General features: G+C 45.6%; 1 protein-coding gene across 1 annotated transcript in view; it reads left to right on the top strand.

Moving 5' to 3' along the window:
• LOC117074210 (zinc finger protein 878-like) overlaps nucleotides 1-9,477 on the top strand; it is a 79,945-nt gene extending 70,468 nt beyond the window's left edge. Inside the window, exons 2-4 of the mRNA XM_033195413.1 lie at nucleotides 4,009-4,135; nucleotides 4,338-4,398; nucleotides 5,283-9,477. Coding sequence (XP_033051304.1) covers nucleotides 4,009-4,135; nucleotides 4,338-4,398; nucleotides 5,283-7,803 — 2,709 coding nt within the window. The 3' untranslated portion in view covers nucleotides 7,804-9,477. The remainder of the gene's footprint in view (nucleotides 1-4,008; nucleotides 4,136-4,337; nucleotides 4,399-5,282) is intronic.
• Nucleotides 9,478-22,909: the final 13,432 nt, after the last annotated feature.

Below are 22,909 nucleotides of genomic sequence, written 5' to 3'. Positions count from 1 at the left end.
AAAGGACACCATACCAGCAAGACATTGAAAAGCATATGGCCATACCAGCCTAAATGCACCTAATCTTTTTTGATCTCAGTTCCCAGCAGGATTGGGTCTGGTTATTACTTGTATGAGAGTAATACTGGGAATACCATGTGCTGTACACTTTAAAAAAAGAAAAGGGGCCAAGTGCATTTGCTTATACCTGTAATCCCAGCACTTTGGGAGGCTGAGGCGGGTGGATTGCTTGAGCTCAGCAATCTAAGTTCAAGACCAGCCTCAAGAACATGGTAAAACCCTGTCTCTACCAAAAATACAAACAAATACAGTACACACCTTTGGTCCCAGCTACTTATGAGGCTGAGGTAGGAGGATCATTTGAGCCTGGAAGGTGGAAGTTGCAGTGAGCTGAGATGATGCCACTACACCCCACCCTGGGCGACAGAGTGAGACTCTGTCTCAAAACAAGGAAGAGAAACTGTTTTTCTTTTTTTTTTGAGATGCAGTTTTGCTCTTGTTGCCCAGGCTGGAGTGCAATGGTGCAATCTTGGCTCACCGCAACCTCCACTTCCCGTGTTCAAGTGATTCTCCTGCCTCAGCCTCCCGAGTAGCGGGGATTACAGACATGTGCCACCACGCCCAGCTAATTTTGTATTTTTAGTAGATATTAAAAATACAAAATTATACTGTGTTGGTCAGGCTGGTCTTGAACTCCCAACCTCAGGTGATCTGCCCACCCAGGCCTCCCAAAGTGCTGGGATTACAGGCATGAGCGACCGTGCCCAGTCAAGGAAGAGAAATTTGATGAATTATCATGGGTTGAGGAAATGGAATTTGATTGAATATCAAGTTTTGGGGGGATTCTCCCTGAACTCCCTTAGAAGGATTTTTGATGTGACTGGGCTCTGCATGAGAAGGACAAAATGGGTCAAGAAGAGGGCCTGAGCAGCCTGACTCACCTTTGGTCAAGGAAGGAAGCAGTCCGTAAGACTCCCGCAGCTGGCTCTTTTTAGGAATGACAATCCCTAAATATATGGTTCCCTCACTATATTCCAAAATACCTGCTTTCCCTCCCTAAAGGACATCTTCAATTATGGATCCACCCTGACATATTTGAAAGAGCTGCAGGATTTTAATCGTTTTTTATTTTCCCACAGAGCCATATATGACTGTATTTAAAATTTTATTACGTTGGCTGGGTACATTGGCTCACGTCTGTAATCCCAGCACTTTGGGAGTACAAGGTGGATAGATGACGAGGTCAGGAGATCGAGACCATCCTGGCTAACCCAGTGAAACCCCGTCTCTACTAAAAACACACACACACACACACAAATTAGCCGGGTGTGGTGGCGGGCACCTGTAGTCCCAGGTACTCAGGAGGCTGAGGCAGGAGAATAGGCGTGAACCTGGGAGGCAGAGCTTGTAGTGAGCTGAGATCGTGCCATTGCACTCCAGCCTGGGCAACAAGAGCAAAACTCCATCTCAATAAAACAAAACAAAAAAATCCACAAAAATTAGCCGGGTGTGGTGGTGGGCACCTATAATCCCAGCTACTCAGGAGGCTGAGGCAGGACAAAGGGTTGCTTGAACCCAGGAGGCTGAGGTTGCAGTGACCCAAGATTGCACCATTGCACTCCAGCCTGGGTGATAGAGCAAGACTCTGACCCCCAAAAAAATAAGTACACCTAATAATTCCTGATGTTAAGTACCTTTTCATGTGTGTTGTGGTCATTTGGATGTATCTTGGAGAAATGTTATTGGATACATTGGCTTTTTTTTTTTTTTTTTTTTTTTTTTGAGACAGTCTGGCTCTTCTGACCCATCTGGAGTCCAATGGCATGATCTTGGCTCACTGCAACCTCCGCCTCCCAAGGGGCTGGGATTACAGGTGTCTACCACCACCCGCAGCTAATTTTTGTATTTTTAGTGTAGTCGGAGTTTCAGCATGTTGCCAAACTGGTCTCGAACTACTGACCTCCAGTGATCTGCCTGCCTTGGCCTCCCAAAGAGCTGGGATTACAGCTGTGAGCCACTACACTCAGCCCATTGCCCATGTTTTGGTCAAGTAGGTTTACACTTAGGACAGTAATTTATTTATTTATTATTATTTTTTAGATGGAGTCTCGTTCTGTCACCAGGCTAGAGTGCAGTGACCCAATCTCAGCTCACTGCAACCTCTGCCTCCCAGGTTCAAGCAATTCTTTTGCCTCAGCCTCCTGAGTAGCTGGGACTACAGGTGTGTGCCACCATGCCCAGCTAATTTTTATATTTTTAGTAGAGATAGGGTTTCATTGTGTTAGCCAGGATGGTCTCGATCTCCTGACCTCATGAGCTGCCTGCCTTGGCCTCCTAAAGTGAATTTATTATTTTTAATTACTATAAAGTAAAATTACATTTTATTAGCTTAAGCAATTTTAAGTATACATTTAATTTACTTAGACAACTCCGTATAACTTATCTATGATGAATCATACTCTGTTTTGTGTGTGTGTGTGTGACTGCCATTGTGTAATTTCCATAGCGTCATGAATTTTCATGCATAAAGCATGGGACAGGGTGTTATTTTCTAAGATTAAATCATATTTCATTGTATTCAGATGCCTACCACATTTTTGTACGCATACAACCATCAGTGGACATGTGGATGGATCCAGCTCTTGGCTCCGCCTCTCAGATTCCAGCGATTCTCCTGCCTCAGCCTCCCAAGTAGCTGGAATTACAGGTGTGCGCCACCATACCCGGCTAATTTTTGTATTTTTAGTAGAGACGGGGTTTTGCCATTGTTGCCAGGCTGGTCCCAAACCCCTGACCTCAGGTGATCTGCCCTGCTTGGCCTCCCAAAGTGCTGGGATTATAGGCATGAGCCACCTTTCCTGGCCGTAATTTTGTTATTTTTAAAGGCACTATCATACTATTTTCCATAAGGGCTGAACCATTAATAATCCTTGGGACAGAGCACATGTTTGCCTTCTCCATCTGTGAATGGTGGCCTCTCATAAGCAAAAGTTTGTTTTGTTTTGTTTTTGTTTTTGTTTTCAGACAGAGTCTCGCTCTGTCTCCATGCTAGAGTACAGTGCACGATCTCAGCTCACTGAACCTCCACCTCCTGGGTTCAAGTGGTTCTTGTGCCTCAGTCTCCCAAGTAGCTGGCATTAGAGGTATGTTCTACCACACCCAGCTAATTTTCTTATTTTTAGTAGAGACGGGTTTCACCATGTTGCCCAGGCTGGTCTCAAACTCCTGGCTTCAAGTGATTTGGCCAGCTCAGCCTCCAATAGTGCTGGGATTACAGGCATGAGCCACCACACCTGTTCACACAAACATTTTTATGTTTGATAAATATTTGCCTTTTTGTTACGATTGGGCACCCTGGGGTTTTACTTCTCAACCTTGTTGACATTCAGCTATGAGCAATTCGGTTATAATTTAGGCTTTACTACCCAAGCAGAGATCCCCAGAATCGCTTCTTCTCGTGCGTTTGGTTTTTTGTTTTTGTTTTTGTTTTTGTTTAGTTATTTATAACTGTCTTATTAGTTAGATTGATGGACCCCTCACAAAATCCAGTTGTTTGTTTCTGTCATTGGTATTTAGAACAAAATCTACTTCCTAGATATCATCAAATTTTAAACTTGGGAACAGACATTTTCAAGGATACACAGCCTCAAGACTCCTTATGTTAACTTTTTTCTGCATGCGAATTCACAGGACTTTGTTACAGCAGGCACTACAGACCCACGCTACGAACAGACATGAGGGACAGCCCAGACAGCACACCTTTTTATGTGGATTTACCGGAAGCTCACACATTTTCCTGTTCTGCTGTTGCTTTACCCCATAGTTAAATTGTAGCATCAGAATTGCTTTATGGAAGAAAGTGAGTATAGACAGAGAGTAAGAGGTCTGATGTCCAAGTAATGAAATCTTTGGAGTCCACAGCATTGTGAGAACTTCTTAGGCATAGGGTATAGATGTCCAGTGTTATCAGTCTCACCCATCCTTCTCTACACATGTGGGATGTTTCAGGACTTAATGGCCTTTGAGGATGTGGCTGTGAACTTCACTGCAGAAGAATGGGCTTTGCTGGATCCTTCCCAAAAGAATCTCTACCGAGAAGTGATGCAAGAAACCTTAAGGAACCTGGCCTCTATAGGTAAGGGTGACAACATTAGTCCCTCAGTGAATTAGAGAAATGTTTCTCATTCATCAGTTCTGTTGAGTAATTTGGAATATGGACAGGTAATACTTTGATGAATAAATGAGGAATGGTTGCAGTGTATCATAAACATAGAATCAAATAATTATTTCATAATTTTATACTAATTCAGGCCTGTGTATCTGTGTCTGTATTTTAGGGAAGAAATGGAAAGACCAGAACATTGAAAATGAGTACAAAAATCCCAGGAGCAACCAAAGGTAATCTGCACTCACAAGACAAAGCAGTATCTCTAGAAAATTTTAGAATGGGAGGAAATGTTAAAAAGAAGGAAACAGGCCGGGCGCGGTGGCTCAAGCCTGTAATCCCAGCACTTTGGGAGGCCGAGACGGGCGGATCACGAGGTCAGGAGATCGAGACCATCCTGGCTAACACGGTGAAACCCCGTCTCTACTAAAATATACAAAAAATTAGCCGGGCGAGATGGCGGGCGCCTGTAGTCCCAGCTACTTGGGAGGCTGAGGCGAGAGAATGGCGTAAACCCGGGAGGCGGAGCTTGCAGTGAGCTGAGATCTGGCCACTGCACTCCAGCCTGGGTGACAGAGCGAGACTCCGTCTCAAAAAAAAAAAAAAAAAAAAAAAAAAAGAAGGAAACAAACAAAAAAGCTGAGTTCCATTGTATTTATTCTTAGAATATTTTCTCTAAAAACATGCATTTATTTGTGACATAGACATAAGCCAGGGTGTCCAGCTATAATCAGCCCTTTGGGAGGGGGAAGTTCAGACCAGAGTATTGCATGAGCCCAGGAGTCTGAGGCTACACTGAGCCATGATGACATCATTGGACTGTAGCCTGGGCAACAGGGCAAGATTCTCACTCAGAAACAAAATTAAAAGACAAAGAGGTTTTGTATTTGTACAGTAGTTTACATGGAAATAGTATTAAGCCCCATATCAACATTTTTTGGTAATAGATATGACTGGGCCATCTTGTAGACCATGTGGTCCATTCATGTTCAAACAATTCAGACAGAGTAGAAAACCTACACTTTGCTGGATCATGTTAAAAATGCAAGTGTAAGACTTGTGAATGAATATAAAGATCACTGATAAACACATTAAATGTGCTTTTCATTTTTCACAGAGTTCTTATGGAAGAGAGACTATTTGAAAGTGAAGGTCATCAGCGTGGAGAAATTTTGACCCAGGTTCTGGATGACATGCTCAAGAAGAAAACTGGAGTAGAATCATGTGAAAGGAATGTGTGTGAGGTCGGCATGGGTCATTTATCCCTTAATAAGCACACCAGAGCTGACACTGGACACAAGCCATATGAGTATCAGGAATATGGACAGAAGCTATATAAATGTACATACTGTAAGAAAGCCTTCAGCTACCTCCCCTACTTTCGCAGACATGTAATTGCACACACTGGAGAAAAACTCTATGAATGTAAGGATTCTGGGAAGGCATTTAGTTTTTCCATTTCTTTTCATAGACATAAAAGAGCTCACTCTGGAGGGAACCCCTATGAATGTAAACAATCTGGAAAACCCTTTGGATGCACCTCAGAACTTCAAATGCATGCAAGGACTCATAGTGTAGAGAAACCTTACAAATGTAAGAAATGTGAAAAAGCATTTAATAACGTATCTTCCTTTCAAATACATGAAAGAATGCACAGAGGAGGGAAGCATCGTGCATGTAAGGGTTCTGGGAAGACATACCGTTTTTTTGGTTTCTATCACAGACATAAAATGCTTCATGCTGGCGGGAAATTTTATGGATGTAAGAAATGTGGGAAAGCCTTTATTAGTTTCTGTGCCTTTCGATACCATCAAAGGACTCGCACTAAAGAGAAATCCTATGCGCGTAAACAATGTGGGAAAGCCTATATTTCTTCCACTTCTTTTCGATATCAGTTGAGTCACACTGGAGTGAAACACTATGAGTGTAAGCAGTGTGGCAAAGGCTTCAGTTTGCCCAATTCCATTCGATGTCATGAAATGACTCACACTGGAGAGAAACCCTATAAATGTAAGCAATGTGGGAAAGCTTTCAGATGTGCCTCAAGCCTCCAAATACATGGAAGGACTCATACTGGGGAGAAACCCTATGAATGTAAACAGTGTGGTAAAGTCTGTCGTTATTGGAGTGGCCTTCAAGTACATGAACTAACTCACATTGGAAAAAAGCCTTACGAATGTAAGGAATGTGGGAAATCATTCTATAGTTCCGGTTTCCTTCTAAATCATAAAAGGATCCACACTAGGGAGAAACCTTATGAACTCAAGGAATGTGGGAAAGCATTTGGTAATCCCATATCCTTTCGAAAACATGAAAGGAGTCACAGAAAAGAGAAGCCTTATGAATGTAAGGAATGTGGGAAGGTATTCAGTTTTTCCAGTTCCCTTCGGAGACTTGAAAGGACACACACTGAAAAACCCTATGAATGTAAACAACGTGGGAAAGGATCTTTTCGTAGAAGCTGTCCTAGGCACATGAAGATACACACTGGAGAGAGACTTCATAAACGTAAGATTCATGGAAAAGTCTTTCATTCTCCCAGTTCATTTCAAACACGTGAAAGATCTCACACTAAAGAAAAATGCTATAAATGCAAGCAATGTGGAAAACGCTTCATTTATTTCAGTGCCTTTCAACGTCATCAAAGGAGCCACACTGGAGAGAACCCCTATGAGTGTAAGCAATGTGGGAAAGCCTATATTTCTTCCACTGCTTTTCAGTGTCATGAATTGAGTCACACTGGAGCAAAACGCTGTAAGTGTAAGCAATGTGGCAAAGGCTTCAATTTGTTCAGTTCCATTCGATATCATGAAATGACTCACACTGGAGAGAAACCCTATGAATGTAAGCAATGTGGGAGAGCTTTCAGATCTGCCTCGCACCTTCGAACACATGGAAGGACTCACACTAGGGAGAAACCCTATGAATGTAAACAGGGTGGTAAAGTCTGTCGTTACTGGAGTGGCCTTCGAATACATGAACTAACTCATATTGGAAAAAAGCCTTATGAATTTAAGAACCGTGGGAAATCATTCTATAGTTCCAATTTCTTTCAGAATCATAAAAGGGTCCACACTAGAGTGAAGACATATGAATGCAGGGAATGTGGGAAAGCATTTGATAATCCTACATCCTTTCAAAAGCATGAAGGGAGTCACAGAAAAGAGAAGCCTTATGAATGTAAGGAATGTGGGAAGGTATTTGGTTTTTCCAGTTCCCTTCGGAGACATGAAAGGACACACATAGGTAAAAAACGCTATGAACATAAACAACGTGGCAAAGGATTTTCTCATCTTAGAAGCTTTTCTAGACACATGAATACTGGAGAGAGATCTCATAAATCTAAGATATGTGGAAAAGTCTTTCATTCTCCCAGTTCATTTCAAGCACGTGAAAAATCTCACACTAGAGAGAAACGCTATAAATGCAAGCAATGTAGGAAAGCCTTCATTTATTTCAGTGCCTTTCAACGTCATCAAGGGAGTCACACCGGAAAGAAGCCCCATGAATGTAAGCAATGTGGGAAAGCCTATGTTTCTCCCATTTCTTTTCGATATCATCAGTTGAGTCACACTGGAGCGAAACACTATGAGTGTAAGCAATGTGGCAAAGGCTTTAATTTACCCAGTTCCATTTGATATCATGAAATGAATCACACTGGAGAGAAACCGTATGAGTGTAAGCAATGTGGGAAATCTTTCAGATGTGCCTCAAGCCTCCGAATACGTGGAAGGACTCACACTGGGGAGAAACCCGATGAATGTAAACAGTGTGGTATAGTCTATCGTTATTGGAGTAGCCTTTGAATACATGAACTAACTTATACTAGAAAAAAGCCTTATGAATGTAAGGAATGTGGGAAATCATTCTATAATTCTGGTTCCTTTCTACATCATAAAAAGAAACTACACTAGGAAGGAGTCTTATGAATGTAAGGAATGTGGGAAGGTATTCAGTTTTTCTTGTTCCCTTTGTAGACATGAAAGGACACACACTGGCAAAAAGCCCTATGAATAAACAACGTGGGAAAGGATTTTTCATATCTTCCATGGAGCTTTGAATGCATGAAAAGACACACTACAGAGAAATGCTAAATGTAAGGGGTGTATACAAGCATTTAGTAATTTCTCTTCCTTACTTATACATGGAAGGATGCACACTGGAGAGAAGCCATATGAATGTAAGAATTGTGGGAAAGCCTTCACATCTGCCAAGAACCTTCAAAATCGTGGAAGGACACACACCAGAGAGAAACCATGTGAATGCAAGCAATGTGGCAAAGCTTTCATTTGTTCCAGTTCCTGTCAGCGACATGAAGAGATACATTCTGTTAATATGCATTCAATTATCCCAATTCCTTTGAAACACAGAAAAAGAGTAGGGAAAAGACCTGTGAGATAATTGATTTCTGAGTTGAGAAGAGAGCTACCGGTGAATGGACAATTAAATCTGGATGTATGTAGATATTTAGATGGTTCTGATACAATTCATCTATAGCCAATCTTTTTTTTATTTTTTTATTTTTTAGATGGAGTCTTGCTCTGTTGCCCAGGCTGGAGTGCAGTGGCATGATTTCAGCTCACTGCAACCTCTGCCTCCCGGGTTCAAGCAATTCTCCTGCCTCAGCCTCCCAAGTAACTGGGATTATAGGCAACTGCCATCATGCCCGGCTAATTTTAGAGATGGGGTTTCACCATGTTGGCCAGGCTGGTCTCACACTCCTGATCTCAAGTGATCCACCAACCTCGGCCTCCCAAAGTGCTGGGATTACAGGTGTGAGCCACTGCACCCTGCCACTCATAGCCAATCTTAATGAGATTTCATAGGCACAGACAAGGAAGATGTCAGTCACATATTAGAGGCACCACACAGGGAGAGCAGTGTGTGGCCACCTGCTTCAGCCCATTTTTTCAGATTCTCTTGCTTGCAAATTAAGAGTATTCTCCAAATCCTTGACTTTCCTTTTCTCAGAGTCGTAGTTCTCCAGAGATGTTGCCAGATGATTCACATTAAAGGTACATTTCCAGTTGGCTTTTTTATTTCAGATATTAGTAAATGATTACCAGAGAACTAATTCAAACTGTCATGGTTGGAAATACTCTGATGGTCAACTCCCTAATCTATAGAGTGAGTTAAGGTCTATACTCTTTTGCAAGCATTGTTATAGTGGCAGTGACCCTGTTCATGATTCAGCCTGACATTTACTATGCTTCCCTGAATACCAACTAGATGGGAGCTTGTTTCTCTCCTGCATTGTGTAGTGACTGGTGTCACCCATGACTTTCATGTGAGAAAAAGCACCTTGCTCTTAATCTGGGAATTTTGAGTGTTTTTTGTAATGCCTCAGTTTATTCTTATTTATGGTTGATTATATGTGATTAAGAACACTTGCTATTTAAATCTGATCCCACAAAATCAGCACTCACTTTATTTGCAAAGCACCAAATTTTATGTAAGAGGTGTAGTAATTGGGAATGTGAACCTAAGTTATAAGTTACATTCTTTCTCTTTATTTACATGTCTCCCTTTCTATAGGCCTCTTCCCCCCCTGCCCCCGCACCTTTTTGAGACAGTCTCTGTCGCCAGACTGGAGTGCAGTGGCACAGTCTCGGCTCACTGCAACCTCCAACTCCCTGGTTCAAGCAATTCTCCTGCCTCAGCCTCCTGAGTAGCTGGGATTACAGGCGTGTATCACCACGCCCAGCTAATTTTTGTATATTTAGTAGAGAAAAGGTTTCACCATGTTGGCCAGGAGGGTCTCGATCTCCTGACTTCATGATCCCCCCACCTTGGCCTCCCAAAGTGTTGGGGTTACAGGTGTAAGCCACTGTGCCCGGCCTCTACAGGCCTCTTAAACCTTTTACTCAAATCAGACCCTGGTCAAAGTAATACAAAAATTGTGGTAACTCCAAAAGGTGGAATGTAACTCATTGAGAACTACTCCAATAAGTAAACTCAGGTATTATACACATACAGGAAGGAGACCTGTTGCCACTGGTGAATTGTTCATAGCTTTCACTCTCCTCATGGGTATTCATTTTTAAAGAAAGTCTCCCTCTCACCCAGATTGCAGTGCAGTGGTACAATCATAGCTCACTGTAGCCTTGAACTCTTGGGCTCCTCCAGCCTCAGCCTTCTGAGTAGCTGGGGCCACAGGTGCTCGCAACCACACTTGGCTAATTTTTGTATTATTGGTAGAGATGAGGTTTTGCCATGTGACCCAGGTTGGTCTTGAACTCCTGTGCTCAAGCAGTCTTCCTGTTGCGGCCTCCCAAAGTGCTGGGATTATAGGTGTGAGGCGTTGTGCCTGGCCCTGCCAACCTCTTCAGTAGTTGGAAGTACAGGCACAGGCCACCTCGGCCAGCTAATTTTTTAAATTATTTAAAAATTTGTCTTTTAATAGCTTTTTTTTTTTTTTTTTTTGACGCGGAGTCTCGCTCTGTCGCCAGACTGGAGTGCAGTGGCCAGATCTCAGCTCACTGCAAGCTCCGCCTCCCGGTTTCCGCCATTCTCCTGCCTCAGCCTCCCGAGTAGCTGGGACTACAGGCGCCCGCCACCTCGCCCGGCTAGTTTTTTTTGTATTTTTAGTAGAGACGGGGTTTCACCGTATTAGCCAGGATGGTCTCGATCTCCTGACCTCGTGATCCGCCCGTCTCGGCCTCCCAAAGTGCTGGGATTACAGGCTTGAGCCACCGCGCCCGGCCTTTTAATAGCTTTTGTAGACAGTCTTACTCTGTCACGCAGGCTGGTGTGCAATGGCGGGATCATGGCTCACTGCAGCCTTGACCTCCCTGGGCTCAGGCGATCTTCCTATCTCAGTGTCCCAAGTGGCTAGGACTACAGGCATGTGACACCACACCCAGATAATGTTTGTATTTTTTGTAGAGATGGAGTTTTACCTTGTTCAGGCTGGTCTCGAACTTTGGGTTGTTAGCAATCCTCCCACCTTGGCATCCTGCAGTGCTGGAATTACAGGCTTGAGCCATGGCACTTGGCCTCCCAGGTAGTTGTTGAAAGGCCTGGCCTGCCAACGGTTCGAGTGGCCTCTCCCCCCACCCATCCACGGCCCCTCCCTTCGGGTACCACTGTGAATTTGCAGGGGGTAATGGAGGCTGCAGAGGGAGGGAAATGGAGCTCCCATGGGTGCTTCCTGGGTGGCCCAACCTATTCTGCAAGTGGCCTCCAGCTGCTCGGAGTAGCTCCAGAAGTGTGGATTCTGATAAGCTGCAGAGCCCTGAAAAGCAGGAGACTCGTGCAGATGCCCTTGGCAGGGTGCTGTCCCTTCTGTGGTTGGACCTCTGGAGCCTGGGGCCATATTCGGGAACAGTGTTTTGGTTCTGACATGCAGAGGGTCCCTGGGGCCAGACGTTTATCTGTATATATGAAGAAAATCTGAAGGTCAGGTTCAGAGACAGAATTGTTTGGACCTCACCTGGAGAAACCGTTTATGAAGTTGACTGTTTAGCTCAGAAGCTTAGAGTGTCACCTGGTAAGAGTTTCCTGCTGGTGAATGTGAAGGTCTGGAAGGAGGGAGCGTTTCCACGCTGTGAGGAGGGGATGGGGGCTATGAGAGAAAGCCTTGGCCATGTCTCATCCCCAGTTGCCACCCCATGAAGGACACCTGCCTCTCCCTCCTGGTCCAATCATGCCTGGCCTGGTCTTGGTTTCCCTCGGGCTCTGAGGTGACGAGACTGCTCTGCTGGACACTGAGTCTGGAATTCCCAGTACACACTAGTAACCCCAATGGAGACCAAAGGAGCAGGAACAACCCTTTGAGTAAGGAAAAAGATAGTGCCCTGTCTAAAAATCGGGAGCAAATTTCACTAAAATGAAAATATCCAGTGACCAAGTTGTAGGGAGGGAGCTGGCCCTTAGATGGTGGCTAGAACCCCTCCCGCTCCGCAGGTCCAGTTACCCAGGGCTTCTACTGTCACTCCTGGATGAGGGAATGGGGGCCTGGACCCCTGTCCAATCAGGAGTGCTGGGGCGGGGCCCTGCCAACTGTCCATCCTGGGAACGTGGGGGACGCGTTCCCGCTCTACCTTGGTGATCTGATTGTGCCACTGAGGTTGGGATCCAGTCTTTCCCACTGTGAAAGGGAGCAGGTCCCTACGTCACAACTTCTGTCGCTTTGTCGCCTGCATTATGACCTGCACTAGTCATGGGAGCCCTAGAGAAGAAGCCAGGACACCTGGAAGCCTGGAAATGGTGAGTGTTCGGGGCAAGCTACCCGAGACCTGGCAGGGGCTGGTTGGAAACGGCCGGAACCGGCTGTGACGGGACCCCAGGTCCCCTGCAGGCAACTTGGGGGTTTGGGACCCGACTTCTGGCACAGCTTGGCTGCAAGGTGGGGTTGGTCCAGCAGCCGGGACCCTGGCCGTCCTGTCCCATCCCTGCCTGGCGACTGCGGCCCCAGAGCCCTCTCTGGGCAGCTCCGCACCTGCAACCTCGCGTCTTCCCAGGTTGTGCGGGGGCCACACTTGACATAAGGAGAGTTCTGCCTTGGGTGTAGGGTTCGTGTGGGAGAAACTGCGGTCCGTGGGGCCCCCAGTACTTTTTTTTCCTGTTAAAAATTAAACTGGGCCGGGCACGGTGGCTCACGCCTGTAATCCCAGCACTTTGGGAGGCTGAGGCGGGTGAATCACGAGGTCAGAAGATCGAGACCATCCTGGCTAACATGGTGAAACACCCGTCTCTACTAAAAATACAAAAAATTAGCCGGGTGTGGTGGCAGGCGCCTGTAGTCCCAGCTACTTGGGAGGCCGAAGCAGGAGAATGGCGTGAACCTGGGAGGCGGAGCTTGCAGTGAGCGGAGATCACGCCACTGCACTCCAGCCTGGGTGACAGAGCAAGACTCTGTCTCAAAAAAAAAAAAAAAAGGAGCTTCTGGATTGCTGAACACATGGCAAGGCTGGGATGGTGGTACGCCCAGAGACAGCAGGGAGGCTCTCTATCCCCCAACTTCACATTTTGCTCTATCATTCTCATCATCTGGCTGTTCATCTATATCCTTTGTAATGTCCTTTATAATATATAGGTAAACAACAACAAAAAAAATTAAACTGAGGCACTGTTAAAAATTAAACAGTTTGAGCATATGGCGACTTATGAATCAGAATCACCCAGTCATGGTTTGTAGTTACCAGAAAAATTTAGAAGAATTGCATTTTAGTTGTATTTCGCTTCCTTAGGTAGAACCTTAGTGTACTACAAACACTTCGGTCCAATTGCTGCTTTTAATTTCTTTTTTTTTTTTTTTTTTTTTTTGAGGCGGTGTCTCGCTCTGTCGCCCGGACTGGAGTGCAGTGGCCGGATCTCAGCTCACTGCAAGCTCCGCCTCCCGGGTTCACGCCATTCTCCTGCCTCAGCCTCCTGAGCAGCTGGGACTACAGGCGCCCGCCACCTCGCCCAGCTAGTTTTTTGTATTTTTAGTAGAGACGGGGTTTCACCGTGTTAGCCAGGATGGTCTCAATCTCCTGACCTCGTGATCCGCCCGTCTCGGCCTCCCAAAGTGCTGGGATTACAGGCTTGAGCCACCGCGCCCGGCCGCTGCTTTTAATTTCTTTACACTGCCCATGGGGACTGGTTTCTCCCTGCATTTTCCTCATGTATGGGATGCAGGGTCTCAAATCCTCAACCCTGTGACCCTAGCCTAACTCTTGCAGTAATGTTAGGAAAATTTCCATTTCTTTGCCAAATCTCCAAACATTAACTCTTTTTCTCCAATTCACAGTATTATCAACGATTTGTTCTTTATTATGGAGTAGAAACAACAGAGGTATCATAGTCAGACTCACTGCCTTGGAAGGACCTTTATCAAAACCAAAATCTGAAGTTCCTATTCAGCAGTACCCTATGGGGAGTTGTTGGCTGTGGTATACACTGTGTATTGTACTCAACTTCCTCTTAAAGTTTGTTTCTAATCTTTTTTTTTTTTTTTTTTTTGAGACGGAGTTTCACTTTTGCTTCCCAGGCTGGAGTGCAGTGGTGTGATCTCGGCTCACTGCAACTTCTGCCTCCCAGGTTCAAGCAATTCTCCTGCCTCAGCCTCCCGAGCAGCTGGGATTAACAGGCATGCACCACCACGTCTGGCTAATTTTGTATTTTTAGTAGAGACGGGGTTTCTCCATGTTGAGGCTGGTCTCAAACTCCCGCCCTCAGGTGATCTGCCCGCCTTGGCCTCCCAAAGTGCTGGGATTACAGGCGTGAGCCACCGTGCCCGGCTGTTTCTAATCTTTTTTTAAAGTAACTTTTTTGTTAACTGTCGTAAATAAAAACATTCTGCCAGGCGCGGTGGCTCAAGCCTGTAATCCCAGCACTTTGGGAGGCCGAGACGGGCAGATCACGAGGTCAGGAGATCAAGACCATCCTGGGTAACACGGTGAAACCCCGTCTCTACTAAAAAATATAAAAAACTAGCCGGGCGAGGTGGTGGGTGCCTGTAGTCCCAGCTACTCAGGAGGCTGAGGCAGGAGAATGGCGTAAACCTGGGAGGCGGAGCTTGCAGTGAGCTGAGATCCAGCCACTGCACTCTAGCCCAGGCGACAGAGTGAGACTCCGTCTCAAAAAAAAAAAAAAAAAAAAAAAATTCTAACCACAAATACATTTTTTTGTTGTTGTTTTAAGAGAATGGGCTTTGCAGGCCAGGCGCGGTGGCTCACACCTCTAATCCCAGCACTTTTGGAGGCAGAGGCAGGTGGATTGGGAGTTCGAGACCAGGCTGACGAACATGGAGAAACCTCGTTTCTATTAAAAATACAAAATTAGGCCAGGTGCAGTGGCTCACACCTGTAATCACAGCAGCTCTTTGGGAGGCCGAGGTGGGCAGATCATGAGGTAAGGAGATCAAGACCATCCTGGCTAACATGGTGAAACCCTGTCTCTACTAAAAATTACAAAAACTTAGCCAGGAGTGGTGGCGGGTGCCTGTAGTCCCAGGTACTCTGGAGGCTGAGGCAGGAGAATGGTGTGAACCCGGGAGGAGAGCTTGCAGTGAGCCGAGATTGCGCCACTGCACTCCAGCCTGGGCGACAGAGCGAGACTCCGTCTCATAAATAAATAAATAAATCCATCCATACATACAAAATTAGCTGGTGTGGTGATGCATGCCTGTTATCCCAGCTACTCAGGAGGCTGAGACAGGAGAATCTCTTGAACCCAGGAGGCGGAGGTTGCGGTGAGCCAAGATCGCGCCATTGCACTCCAGCCTGGGCAACAAGAGCGAAACTCCATCTGAAAAAAAAAAAAAAAAAAACAAAGAGAATGGGCTTTGTTGTGGCCCAGGCTGGAGTGCAGTGGTATTCACTAGTGTCATCATGGTGCACTAAAGCCTGAAACTCCTGGGCTCAAGCCATCCTTCCACCTCAGCCTTCCAAGTAGCTCACACTACAGCTGCCAGCTACCATGCCTGGCTTGTAATTAAAGGAACTATTAATAATTGTAAAATTAGGGCTGGGCACAGTGGCTTATGCCAGTAATCCCAGCACTTTGGGAGGCCAAGGTGGGTGGATCATTTGAGGTCAGGAGTTGGAGACCAGCCTGGCCAACATGGTGAAACCCTGCCTCTACTAAAAATACAAAAATTAGCCGGGCGTAGTGGCATGCACCTGTAATCCTAGATACTCGGGAGGCTGAGGCAGGAGAATCACTTGAACCCGGGAGGTGGAGGTTGCAATGAGCCAAGATCATGCCACAGCACTCCAGCCTGGGCAACAGAGCGAGACTCCATCTCCAAGAAACTGAAAAAAAAAAAAAAGGAAAAATTGTAAAATTAGGATGAAAAAATTAGTTTCCTTTAAAAACCAACGAATACCTTTCTTCTATGTAGTCTAAGGTGATTTGTGAAAGTAGCTCACTATGACCCAGAATACCCCACAAAATTATGCAAATCAGGAGGTTTAAATCCTTATGTTCATGTTAAGAACTCCCATGGAAGTGCCCAGGCCATTAAGGGTATGCTTATATGAAAAGCCACCAAGTATCTGAAAGATGCCCCCAACAGAAATGATGTATGCCATTCCATTCTTAGAAATGTGGAGTTGGTAGGTGTACCCAGGCCAAACGTTGGGGCTGGACTCAGAGTCAGTGTCCCAAAAATAGTACTAAAATTTGCATTAAAATGCAGGGTCATGCTGAACTTAAAGGATGTGGATGTAGATTTTGTGATCATTGAGCACATCCCAGGGAACAAAGTGCCCATGATGACTTAACAGAGCCCATGGGCAAAGGAACCCATACATGAACTTCCTCTGCCACATCCAGATGATCCTTAATGAAAAGAAACACATGGGTACCTAAACTAAAAGAGGAGCCTGCACAGAAAAAAAACAAAAAAGATATCCCAGAAATAAATTCAGCCAAGAGGAAATGCAAACACAAGTTAAAAAACCAACCACAGGCTGGGTGCGGTGGCTCACGCCTGTAATCCCAGCACTTTGGGAGGCCGATGTAGGCAGATCACGAAGTCAGGAGTTCGAGACCAACCTGGCCAACATAGTGAAACCCCTTCTCTAGTAAAAATACAAAAAATTAGTCAGGCGTGGCGGTGCACGCCTCTCATTACAGCTACTCGGGAGGCTGAGGCATGAGAACTGCTTGAACCCAGGAGGTGGAGCTTGCAGTGAGCCGAGATCATACCACTACACTCCAGCCTGGGTGACACTGCGAGACTCTGACTCAAAAAGAAAGAAAAAAAACCAACCCCAAACCTTACAAAAATCGAAATCAAATACTGTATCAAATATCTATGGGCTGGGTGTGGTGGCCGATTACATGCCTGTAATCCTAGCACCTTGGGAGGCCGAGGCACGTAGAACACTTGAGGTCAGGAGTTCAAGACTAGCCTGGCCAACATGGTGAAATCCCGTCTCTACTAAAAATATGAAAATTAGCCAGGCATAGTGGCAGGCACATGTAATCCCAGCTACTCAGGAGGCTGAGGCATGAGAATTGCTTGAACCCGGGAGGCGGAGGATGCAGTGAGCCAAGATTGTGCCAGTGCACTCCAGCTAGGGCAACAGAGTGAGACTCTGTAAAAAAAAAAAAAAAAAAAAAAAAAAAAAAAAAAAATCTTTGTATGATACCTCTTTGATAAAGTTGGCTGTGACAGACAAAATGCAGTTAGATATTGCTGACTGGCAGGTTCTGGGTCCATGTGTTACATGACACTTTCCCCTTTGTTTTACATTTCTTATTGCGTGGTGTTTACTTGTTAGTGAGATGGTAATAAAGAGATTCCGTCAGCTGGGCGCAGTGGCTTACGCCTGTAATCCCAGCACTTTGGGAGGCCAAGGCAGGTGGATCATCTGAAGGCAGGAGTTTGAGACCAGTCTGGCCAACATTGTGAAACCCTGTCTCTACTAAAAATACAAAAAATTAGGTGGGCGTGGTGGCAGGTGCCTGTAATCCCAGCTACTCAGGAGGTTGAGGCAGGAGAATCACTTGAACGTGGGAGGCGGAGGTTGCGGTGAGCTGAGATCGCGCCATTGCACTCCAGCCTGAGTAACAAGAGCGTGACTCTGTCTAAAGAAAAAAGATTCTAATTGTTTCTTTTACATTACTGATCTGAACTAATGAAAAAAAAAGTTTGTTAGACAATAAAAGTGAGTTTGGACCAGGTGCAGTGATTCACTCCTGTAATCCCAGCACTTTGGGATGCCATGGCGGGTGGATCACCTGAGATTGGGAGTTCAAGACCAGCCTGACCCAAATGGAGAAACCCTATCTCTACTAAAAATACAAAATTAGCCAGGGTGGTGGTGTATACCTGTAATCCCAGCTACTCAGGAGGCTGAGGCAGGAGAATCACTTGAACCTGGGAGGCAGAGGTTGCAATTAGCCGAGATCGCACCATTGCATTCTAGCCTGGGCAAAAAGAGTAAAACTCCGTCTCAAAAAAAAAAAAAAAGTAAGTTTGATTTAGAATTCTGACTGAGGACTACAGACCAATATCCATAACCTGGGAGCAGTTCCGTCTCACTGCTCCTATGCAGTATTTTGGTTCAGCTCATGTACAGATGGTGAGGATTCATTATGTGAAAAATCTCATCTAAGTTTGGGTGCAAGAGTACATCTGGCCATAGTTCAGAGAGGCATAATCACTAACCCTGTCAGATATTATCTTATGTGTTACAAAATTAGCTAATTTCTCAGACCAAACCCCACTTTGAATGATTGCCGTCATTACTCATTTGGGTCCTGGAGGTCCACTTTCTTTTTTTTTTTTTTTTGAGATGGAGTCTCGCTCTGTTGCCCAGGCTGGAGTGCAGTGGCGCAATCTCGGCTCACTGTAACCTCTGCCTCCCGGGTTCACGCCATTCTCCTGCCTCAGCCTTCTGAGTAGCTGGGACTACAGGCGCCTGCCACCATGCCCAGCTAATTTTTTGTACTTTTAGTAGAGATGGGGTTTCACCATGTTAGCCAGGATGGTCTCCATCTCCTGACCTCGTGATCCGCCTGCCTCAGCCTCCCAAAGTGCTGGGATTATAGGCGTAAGCCACTGCACCTAGCCAGGGAGGTCCACATTCTTTACCTACCCTGCTCTGTGGCCCCGGAAGCTGACTTCCAAGTACCACAGCAGTCAGGTTCCCATAGCCTCTGGCTTTCAGTTGGCCCAACTCATGGGAGGTGCTGGCAGGAAAGCAGGTAATAGGAGAGAAAATCAGGACCTCTAGTCTGTTGGCTGCCACCTTCCTGTTCTGAGGGGTTGGCAGTCATCCTTTCCTCTGCTCCTGCTGAATCATCCTCTGCTAAAGCTCAGGTTGTTCCTGGGGTCTGATAACAGCTCCATCTTGTCTCTGCTTCAGGCCTAGTGATGTGCTTTGCTCCCTGCTGTTGGTGGACTGCTCCTCTTGTGGGTATATCACAGGCGCCCTGTAATGCTATTGGTTCTCTATTTTAAATAATAATTTATCTCACTTAACTACACTTTTGAGTGTTATACTCTTCCTTCCTGATCTCTGTCCAAAACGGAAGTCTCAATAACATGTAAAGATGCAGTGTGTTAGGCAAAAGTGGAAGATACGAGGCCATTTCAAGTAGATTCATATGCTGCAGTCCTACAATGATGTATGGTTAACATAGGAAAATGAGGCCATTGGGGTGACTTAGCTCAGGTTGTGCTAATGAAATGCCATGGGCTGAGTTTCTCAAACAGCAGACATTATTTTTTATTTTTTAAACATTTCTCCAGCATGAGATATCTAAAATCTAGCTGCTAGGCAATATGATTCCTGGTAAAGACAAAGTTCCTGGCTGGGATATAGATACCTTCTTGGTATACCCTCACATGGAACAAAGAGTGAGTGTTTTCTCCCTCTCTCTTCCCGCCCGCCTTGGCCTCCCCAAGTGTTGGGATTACAGGCGTGAGCCACTGTGCCCAGCCTTCACTGGAAGTCACTAATGCCACCATGAGAGTCCAACCTTGTGACCTTATGTAACCCAAATTATTTTCCTGAAGTGCTCATCTTCAAATGACATCATGTTGGGGTATAGAGATTCAAAGTATGAATTTGGTGGGAGACTAAATTCAATACATAGCAAGGGCTACAGGAAAGAAGTTCATAACACGGGCTTTAGGCCCATGCATGCATGCAGATCAGACTGTACAGACTGCGAGATGGTGAGCATGTTCAACGGAGAGAGGTCACAGATAGCTACATATTAGCATGCAGGGGCCAGGTGCAGTGGCTTACGCCTGTAATCCTAGCACTTTGGGAGGCTAAGGTGGGCAGATCACTTAAGGTCAGGAGTTTGATACCAGCCTAGCCAATATGGTGAAACCCTGTCTCTCCTAAAAATACCAAAAATTAACCAGGCATGGTGGCACATGCCTATAGTCCCAGCTACTCGGGAGGTTGACACATGAGAATCACTTGAACCTGGGGGGCAGAGGTTGCAAGTAAGCCAAGATTTGTACCACTGCACTCCAGCCTGGGCGACAGAGTGACACTCTGTCTCAAAAAAAAAAAAAAAAAAAAAAACACCACACACACACAAACACACAAAAAAACAGACTGGGCGCGTGGTGGTTCACATCACAAGTCCCAGCACTTTGGGAGGCCCAGTCGAGCGGATCACCTGAGATCAGGAGTTGGAGACCAGCCTGGCTAACATGGTGAATGAACCCCTGTCTCTACTAAAAATACAAAACAATTAGCCAGACATGGTGGTGTGCACCTGTAATCCCAGCTACTTGGGAAGCTGAGAAAGGAGAATCAATTGAACTGGGAGGCGGAGGTTGCAGTGAGCTGAGATCACACCATTGCACTCCAGCCTGGGCGACTAGACTGAAACCTCTTCTAAAAAAACCACAAAAACAAAAACTTATGCTGGGACAAAAGTCACAATCAAGGCCTGTCCTTGGGAAACCAGAATATATGGTTAGATAATTTTTTTCTTTTTTCTCTTTTTTTTTTTTTTGAGACAGAGTCTCGTTCTGTCACCCAGGCTGGAGTGCAGTGGTGTGATCTTGGCTCACTGCTTACCTCTGCCTCCCAGGTTCAAGCAATTCTCCTGCTTCAGCTTCCTGAGTAGCTGGGACTACAGGTGTGTGCCACCACACCTGGCTAATTTTTGTATTTTTATTAGCGACAGTGTTTTGCCGTGTTGGCCAGGCTGCTCTCAAAGTCCTGACCTCTGGTGATCGCCTACCTCGGTCTCCCAAAGTGCTGGGATTACAGGTGTGAGCCACCGCACCCAGTCCAGTCAGATAATTTCTGAGACAGTTTTGTACTTTTTATGAGGGTAGGTAATGTGGGAAATGCATTAAAGCAGCAGTCCCCAACCTTTCTGGCACCAAGGACCAGTTTTGTGGAAGAAAATTTTTTCACAGATGAGGGTGGGGAGATGTTTTTTGGATGAAACTGTTTCACCTCAGATCATCAGGGATTAGATTCTCATAAGGAGCATGCAACCTAGATCTCTCACATGTGCAGTTCACAATAGGGTTCTCGCCCCTAAGAAACTCTAATACCATTGCTGCTCTGACAGGAGGCAGAGCTTAGGCAGTACCATTCACTCACTTCTGCTTACCTCCTGCTATGTGGCCTAGTTCCTAACAGGCTATGGACAGGTATCCGTCTGTAGCCCCAGAGTTGGGGACACGTGAATTAGAGGACACTCAAGTGGTGTTCAGTGCAGAATGGATAGCTTGTTTGCTGTGTGAGAAAATCCTCCACATATTTGGTCACAGAGGTATTGCATTGTGTGAATGCACAGGAAAAACATTTTGAGTTTTTCCACTCTTAGATCCCTGTTCAATTTTGAGAAATCCAGTCACGACAGTGTGTGGATGTTAATGCTACCCTCACCACAAGAGGGAGCTTCACTGACGTTGCCTTTCTGGAAAATGGCTCAAAGGACTCTGTTGGAGTTATTTATTTATTTATTTATTTATTTATTTATTTTTGAGACAAGGTCTTGCTCTGTTGCCCAGGCTGGAGTGCAGTGGTGCAGTCTCAGCTTACTGCAATCTCCGCCTCCCAGGTTCAAGCGATTCTCCTGCCTCAGCCTTCCGAGTAGCTGGCACTACAGGCACCTGCCACCAAGCCCGGCTAATGTTTTTTGTATTTTTAGTAGAGATGGGGTTTCACCATGTTAGCCAGGATGGTCTCGATCTCCTGCCCTTGTGATCCATCCGCCTTGGCCTCCCAAAATGCTGGGATAACAGGCGTGAGCCATCGCACCCGGCCTACATAACTTTTTTACCTTGTTAAACAGAGAGCAATCAACCCTGTGAACATTATGTTCCAGATTCTGACAAGTGTGTGGAAAAGATTCTATACACTAAATGAAATAGGAGTAATGGGTGAGAGAGTGTGCCCTTGAGTTTCAAGTTGGGGTCGGGGTGGTGGGGGAAGAAGACAGTGTCTTGAGGTGGTGACATCTGTAATGAGATCTGAAATGATGTATTAGTATATGAAGTCCCGGGAGAGGATTCTGGAAAGATGGCAGAATAGGAAGTATCAAGCAGAAACTATGGAAAGCCATTTTTGTGAACTGAGTTCCTCTACTGGGCTCTCAGAAACCAGACCTACCCCAATGATTAGGAAATTACACCTAGGCAATCGTCTTTGCCTCATACATTACAAAGAATGTTCAGTAAACAATGGCTTGAGAAACGAGCACAGTCGAATCTTTGGGTAAGCCAGTGCAGAGTTGTAAACATAAGACTATCCTTGGCAAAGTTCTATGGTCACATGATGTTTGAGGCAGTTCTGCATATCATATGAGGGCCTTATTGGAGTTCTTGTGTATCTCTGCCAAGACAGTACTGCACAGTAGAGGTCATTATTGCAACTTCTATGCCATTTATTTATTTTGAGACACAGTCTTGTTCTTTCACCAGGCTGGAGTGCAGTGGCACAATCTCAGCTCACTGCACTCTCTGCCTCCCGGGTTCAAGGGATTCCTCTGCCTCAGCCTCCTGAGTAGCTGGGATTACAGGCATGTGCCACCACGCCTGGTTACTTTTTGTATTTTAGTAGAAACGGGGTTTCACCATGTTGTCCAGGATGGTCTCAATCTCCTGACCTCATGATCCGCCCACCTCGGCCTCCCAAAGTGCGGGGATTACAGGCATGAGCCACCGCACCCAGCCACTTCTGTGCCATTTAATTGTTTACCAGTTGCCACAGGTCTATCTGTGTACACCTGAGTTGCTTGAGTGGTTCTCAACAAATGAATTTAACTTTCACTGTGGTATTGAATTTTTGTGTATATCTTTTATTAATTATTTTGACTGTG

Source organism: Trachypithecus francoisi, unplaced genomic scaffold, assembly GCF_009764315.1.
Source record: "Trachypithecus francoisi isolate TF-2019V2 unplaced genomic scaffold, Tfra_2.0 Lachesis_group5, whole genome shotgun sequence".
In the NCBI taxonomy this organism is placed as follows: Eukaryota; Metazoa; Chordata; class Mammalia; order Primates; family Cercopithecidae; genus Trachypithecus; species Trachypithecus francoisi.
This window is presented reverse-complemented; position numbering and strand designations above follow the sequence as displayed.